We start from the raw sequence: 7,200 nt of genomic DNA, 5'->3' as shown, positions 1-7,200 counted from the left end.
ATGGTCAAATGGTAAGCTTTCTCATCTATGTTTGATTTTTCTTTTGTCGTCATGGTGATTGGTAGGTCCGACTCATCCTTCAATGCATCTTTCACTCCTTGTTGAAACATAATAACTTTCATCCTCATTCTCTAGTCATTGAAATTGTTTTTCCCAGTGAATCTTTCAATCTCACTTTTTATTGATCCCATCTCAAACATCAATCATGCTCTGATACCAGTTTGTTAAAAAAAATAACAACAAAATGATGCTTTTAAATTTTGATTTTACATGTATAAAACAGTGATAAAATTACAAAAGTTATCATGCAAATTATGAAGAAAAAAAAAGTCATAATGATATACATAATCAATAGAAAAATGGGTTTTTGGAGTTATAAAAGGAAAAAAAAAATCCTATATGTATTTTTAGGGCAAAACTTTATAGAAGTTCAAATATGGTATGGTGGAATGGGCTCTTCCTTATTTTACAATAGACAAGGGATAAATGATGAAGATGACAATAAAATGATGAAATAGCCTCTTTTTGGTGTATAAAAAAATTGGTTGAGAGAGTGTTTATTAAGAATGAGTCATATTTTCTATGTTTCTAAAAGTAAGGTTTATTTTTCCAAATATGGTATTGTCTTTTCTTTTTTTATCAAGTGATGTTTGATAAAACGTAGAGATGGATAAATTTAAAAGTTATTTATAACTTGTCAGTGAAATGAATGGTGAAAGAAATAGGACAATTCGAACATGCTCCTTTTGATAACAAGAATACTATGTTTGGGAAGTAATTTGCCATTTTGTGGACAAGTTATCTCTATTGAGTTCATTGCCATATTAACTTCACATTAATAATCTTGTGTAACTAATTTTACCCTATTATATCTTTGCTGTATTTTATAATTAACATTGCTTTATTTTATTTAACAGGAATGAGTCAACTATTATTATGCAAATCACGGATTCTGTCATTGACAGATTGAAACAGGCAGATATTGGTGACGATAACTTAGTTGGAATTGATAGCCGTTTGGAAGAATTGCACTCATTGATAGGCATTGGATTTGATGATGTTCGCATGCTTGGAGTATATGGATTTGGTGGAATTGGTAAAACCACAATTGGGCAAGTTATTTTTAATTCAATCGCATACCAATTCGATGGTGTTAGCTTTCTTTCAATTGTTAGAGAGCAACCCATACTTCAATTACAAGAAATACTTCTATTTGCAATCACAGGAGTGAAAGATAAAAACCTGAACAATGTTGATGAAGGGATCAATGAGATAAAGAAGAGACTGCGACAAAAAAAAGTTCTTATTATTGTTGATGATGTGGATCATTCGAGTCACTTAAAGTACCTGGTTCCAGATCGAGATTGCTTGGGTAAGGGAAGTAGAATTATTATAACAACTAGAGATAAACATTTACTATGTGAATATGGAGTGGATGCTATATATGAGGTTCAAGAATTAGGTTCTGAAGAATCTATGCTTCTCTTTAGCCTGTGTGCCTTTAAACGAAGATTTCCTGAAAAAGGATATGTGGAACTTTCAAGAGAAATAGTAGATTATGCCAATGGTCATCCCTTAACTCTTAAAGTTTTAGGGCATTCTCTTTACGGTAAGACAATATCTGAATGGGAAAAGGCACTGGATCAATTAAAATGCCAACCTATGCCTAAAATTCAAAGTTTGCTTCAAATCAGTTATGATAGACTAGATCATACAACAAAAAATATATTTCTTGATATTGCATGTTTTTTTAACGGGGAAGAAAGAGAATTTGTTTCAAGAATATTAGATGGGGCTGAGCATGCAATAACAACTCTCTGTGGTAAGTCTCTCCTAACCTTTTCAAATAACAAGATGCTGATGCACCCTTTGTTACAACAAATGGGTCAAGTACTTGTTCGTCAAGCATGTCTTACAGAGCCCGGAAAATGGAGCAGATTGTGGAGTTCAGAGGATGTCCATCATGTCTTGACTAAAAATAAGGTAAGAACCAAGTGCTTGAAGCTACGAATTAATGCCTATAATTTTATTTTGATTTTGCATTACACTTACTTATGAATCTTGACTTTCAGGGGACTAATGCAGTTGAAGGGATATTTCTAAATATGCCTACATCAAACCAATAGAGTTTACCACTGAAGCTTTCAAAATGATGAATGGACTTAGATTACTCAAAGTTCATCGAGACCTTAAATGTGGTGTAGTGCATGTTTCTACTGGCTTTGAATTTCCTTATTATGAGTTAAGATATCTTCATTGGGATGAATATCCTCTGGAGTCTTTACCATTAAATTTTCATGGAGTGAATCTTATTGAACTCAATCTGCAGGATGGTAAACTGAGAGTACTTTGGAAAGTGAGTAAGGTATGATTATTATTTAGTTTTCTTTTTTGGCTTTATAAATTTATAGGTCAGGGAAGTTTATTTACCAAAACCAAATATTCTTTGTTCCAGCTTCATGAGAAGTTAAAGGTTATCAACCTCAGTCACTCTCAGCAGCTCATTCAAATCCCAGACTTCTCAGATACCCCAAATCTGGAGAGTCTAATTCTTGAAGGTTGTACAATTTGCTAAAGGTTCATCCATTTATAATTATTACAGTTCCTAACTAGCTTTTTATTCCTTAAATTTTATAGGGTGCACAAACCTTGAGAACCTTCCAAGCAGCATTTGGGACTTGGATTCTCTTGTAAATCTTGATCTCTCTCACTGTTCAAACCTCCAGAAACTTCCAGAGGTCCAGGGGAATCTATACTCATTGGAATATTTGAACTTGGCATTCTGCAAAAAACTTGAGAGCCTTCCAGAGAACCTCTGTTATTTGAAATATCTCAAGACTCTCAATGTAATTGGTTGTTCAAAACTTGGCAGATTGCCCGAGAGCCTGGGAAGCCTGGAATGTCTGGAGAAGCTTTGTGCATCAAATGCAGATTTGATTAGCTCTCAATTTCATTACTCTTTGGCTGGTTTGTGCTCCTTAAAAATATTAGATGCACATGGCACCTGCCTAAAGAAAGGAGCAATCAGTAGTGACATTGGCAGCTTATACTCATTGGAAGAATTAGACCTAAGTTACTGCAATTTAATGGATGGAGGAATTCCTGATGATATTTTCTGCCTATACTCATTGAGAGTATTAGATCTAAGTGGAAACCATTTTCGTAGAGTAACTGATGCCATAAGTCAACTTTCTAAGCTAAGAGTGCTTCGGTTGAGGCACTGCAAGCATCTTGGAGAAATTTCAGAGCTTCCATCGAGTCTCAGAGTCCTAGATGCCCATGGTTGCACAAGCATGAAAACTTCATCAAGTACATCATTGTCGCCATGGCAAAGGCAGTTAAATTGCTTCAAATCAGCTGTCTTACAAGAAATTCAGGTATATTTTTCATAGCACACAACTTTTATGCAGTCATGCTCAATATTTAACATGGTACCTTCTGCGCAGGAGTTGAAATACAGTAGCCTTTTGTCTCTTCCAGCAAATGGTGTCAGCCAGGGATTTAGTACTTTTATTCCTGGAAGTGGAGAAGTTCCAGAGTGGATGTCACACCAGAGTGTCGGCAGTGAAGTAACGGCTGAGCTTCCTCCAAATTGGTACGACAATAACGAAGTCTTGGGATTTGCTTTATGCTGTGTTTATATTCCACAACAGGATGAACCAGAGAGTAGTACATCTGAGAATGCCATGGTGAATATCACGCAACCTTATCATTTAAGATGTAAATTGACTTTCCTTGATGGCATTGGATTTTTGGATGATCTCTTATATGGATCATCCTGCCAATGCGACCATAATGATGGTGTATCAGATTCAGTGTGGGTAACATATTATCCTAATCATGCTATCAAGAAGAAGTATCGCTCTGATGCATCAAGGCATTTTAAGGCTTCATTTAGTGGTTATGTTGATGGTAAACCAGTCAAGGTGGAAAAGTGTGGAATTGGTCTTGTATACATCTGAGATTGACGAGCATATACATGTTGTACCTTTGAAGCCTTGGTAAGTAATTTTTTCTTTCTGGTTTAAGTTTCCACTGCAAAGGGATTAAAGTAGCTTAAATTATTCTCGATTATATTTTTACCGTTTTAAATTTTTAGGATGTAAAAAAAATGCTCACCCACCCAAATATATATATATATATATTGGCCTAAAAGATCGAAACCAGTTGTGGTAATTTGTAAACCACTTCAGGACTTGTTCCAGGGTATTCGCACATTATTATTTTTAAAGCATTGAAGTCTTGTTTTGAACTAGTTCAAATTTTCTACAATGCGAGTCTTGGAATGATCAACCAAGGAGGGATATTCATATCCCACGCGTTTCAGGCACAAAACTCAGCCAACCAATCAAAGCCCCAACCACTCAACTGATCAATCGAGGCTTATATTGGTTTCCCATGTCAGGTAGAATTTCATTTCTGTTTTAAGTCCTTATTAAACAGATTATGCTTTGGGATATAATACTCATGATTTATTTCTTATATGCCTTTATATCTATCTTACATTTTAAATATATATGCTAAAAGCTTAATTTAAGTTTCACAAACATGAATTATATTTTCTTATGATGTAGCTTAATTTAATTTTCACAAACATGAATTATCTTACATTGTTTAATGTTCATGGAGTCGAAACCTTGTATCTTATGATGTAGCTGAATAGGTGGAAGCGGTTCCAAAAGACGGGCGGGATGAATTGATGTCTGAATGTGAGTCCTTGAAAGAGAAACGGTTGCTAAAGAAACATGGGATGGTCTACTTGTACTGATCATCTAATTACAGGCTGGTAGGCATTAATCTTGGTCCTTGACAAAAACACACTGCAGTTTGGGAACAATTCATTCTGTGTGATGAAAAAGTATGACTTGCAAATATGCTAGAAACTAGAATTTATGTTTTCAGCTATGAAATCTATGTATGATTGATGTTTGAATGAGCATTAAGTGAGAACTTGACCTTTTACAATGCATGACACCATACAATCATATGCAAAAGATAAGCTTTATCCTATTTAGTAACTTTAGGCTTCATTTGGGTTTTAGAAATTTGAGAGAAAAAGAAAAGGAGGAAAAGCAAATACAAAGAAAAAATGTTAAAACCATTTAAATAAAATAAATAAAAAACCAAATAAAAATCAATTATTTCTTAGTTGGTGACTTTATTAATGTACTAGGGAATTATATATATATATATATATATATATATATATATATATATATATATATATATATATATATATATAAATACTTGATAAATAATAAAGTATTTTTAAGTCTTATTTAGGATTTTGATTAAGACTTGTTTGTTAGAAGTCCTAGTTATGGCATCCCATAAAATATACAAATTATTCTTTAAGTTTTCTTTTCAAAGGACTAGAAATATCGCTAGCCCTCTACCAACAAATGTTACTTTCAAATATCTATAAACTCAATCTCAATTCAAAATAAAATTATGAAATTTAACATGAGAAATCTAGAACGTTGCTAGTTACTTTGTTTTCTATTATAAATAAGAACTAGCATGCATATTATGAAAAAATATATATTTAAAAAAAAAAACTTTAAATAAAGGTGTTTTGATAAAAACGTAAGTTTGTACAAGAACTTACAAATAATCTTTTTAGATTAAACTAATTAATTAGTTAGAGTCCAATAAGACTAATTAAATAATTATGACACAATAAACTCAAATCACTTAAGCCCATGAGAAAGAGATTTTTTTTATCTCTTCAAATGCTTTACATTTAGTCTTCCAAAGAAAAAGAGTCAATGGGTGGAAAACCTATTGGTTTATCCTGGTATGCGACACCTCTTTTATGATTGAAATCAATTTAGGAACATTCAGATCATAGGTATTGCATCAAAACTCTAAATCTAAAGTTTTTAATATACTTTTTGCTTCTATTGCTTAGATCTAGAGATCCCTAGGATAGATTTTGCATGCACCTATAATCCAAGGGTTGTCCTAACAACAAGTTGCATAAATCCATCTATAGATTCAAGCAAACATCTCGTTCATGGAATAAGTATTTTGATTAGGTCATCAAAACTTTTAGTTTTTATCAAAATGAGGATGAGTCTTGTGCATACAAGGTGCAGGGAAGCACAGTGATCTTCTTGATCTTATATGTTGATGACATACTACTCGAAGGTAATGATGTAAGGTTGTTGTCTACAGTGAATATCTTATTATCTACTTAGTTCTAAAAGAAGGATTAAGGAGAAATGCAACATATTCTTAGGATTAAGATTCTAAAGGACTATGAGATAGGAAGATTGCATTATCTCAAGCCACCTACATTGATAAGCTTTTAGTCAAGAATGTGATGTGGGATTCCAAGAAAGGTTTGTCACCCTTCAAGTATAGAGTTCCTCTTCCTCTTTCTCATGATCGGTGTCCTAACGCAACTAAGGAGAAAGAGCACATGAAAGTGGTATCTTATGCTTCACTAGTGAGTGGCCATATACATGCAATGCTATGTACTAAAGTAGACATTCGCTACAATATAGGTATAGTGAGTAAATATTAGCCTAATTCAAGACTAGAACATTGGAAAACAATGATGTGTATACTTAAGTATCTTAGAAGAGCAAGGAATTATATGTTGGTTTTCCATTGTGATGAGATAGTGCCCATTGAGTACACAAATTTGTATTTTCATTCTGATAAGGACTCCAAAAAGTCTACTTCTATTTATATCTTTACCTTAGGTGGAGTATGTATTGTTGACTTTACTATAGAGTCTGATTATGCTACAACTTTTAAAACTACAAAGAAGGTCATTTGGTTTAGGAAGTTCCTTACAGAACTAGGGGTAGTACCCTTGGTTGTACCACCCACAATCTTATTATATGATAATAGTAGAGCAGTGACACAGTTAAAAGAACCAAGAAACTACTAGAAGAGTAAACATATAAAGAGGAAGTACCATTTGATTCTTAAGATATATCAGAAGTGTGATGTAATTGTGGACAAGATACCTTATTTAGAGAACCTGGTCAGTCCTTCACCAAGACCCTTACTAGGCCAAGCTTTGATACTTATAGGGATGGTATAGGTGTTAGATATATGTTTAGTCTACTTTAAGGGTTAGTGGGAGATTGTTAGGATAAAGCACTTAAAACCAATGATGTGATATAACAATTTGATTCACTATATATAATATCAATTATTTTCTATCTTGCTTACATTATTTATCTT

General features: G+C 33.2%; 1 protein-coding gene across 1 annotated transcript; it reads left to right on the top strand.

Annotated features, from left to right (window-relative positions):
* LOC117905656 (disease resistance protein RUN1-like) lies at positions 1-3,962 on the top strand. Its single transcript, XM_034818540.1, has 6 exons — positions 1-11; positions 918-1,635; positions 2,330-2,365; positions 2,456-2,558; positions 2,638-3,377; positions 3,447-3,962. The coding sequence occupies exons 1-6, from the start codon at positions 1-3 to the stop codon at positions 3,960-3,962; spliced, it is 2,124 nt and encodes a 707-aa protein (XP_034674431.1).
* The last annotated feature ends 3,238 nt before the right edge of the window (positions 3,963-7,200 follow it).

This window comes from Vitis riparia, chromosome 18 (genome assembly GCF_004353265.1).
Source record: "Vitis riparia cultivar Riparia Gloire de Montpellier isolate 1030 chromosome 18, EGFV_Vit.rip_1.0, whole genome shotgun sequence".
Classification (NCBI taxonomy): domain Eukaryota; kingdom Viridiplantae; phylum Streptophyta; class Magnoliopsida; order Vitales; family Vitaceae; genus Vitis; species Vitis riparia.
This window is presented reverse-complemented; position numbering and strand designations above follow the sequence as displayed.

Excerpts from the sequence above, each read along its gene's own strand:
- LOC117905656 (XM_034818540.1), top strand. Across the intron at positions 2,559-2,637 it reads GGAGAGTCTAATTCTTGAAG|GGTGCACAAACCTTGAGAAC; the intron begins GTTGTACAATTT and ends TAAATTTTATAG. Across the intron at positions 3,378-3,446 it reads CTGTCTTACAAGAAATTCAG|GAGTTGAAATACAGTAGCCT; the intron begins GTATATTTTTCA and ends CCTTCTGCGCAG.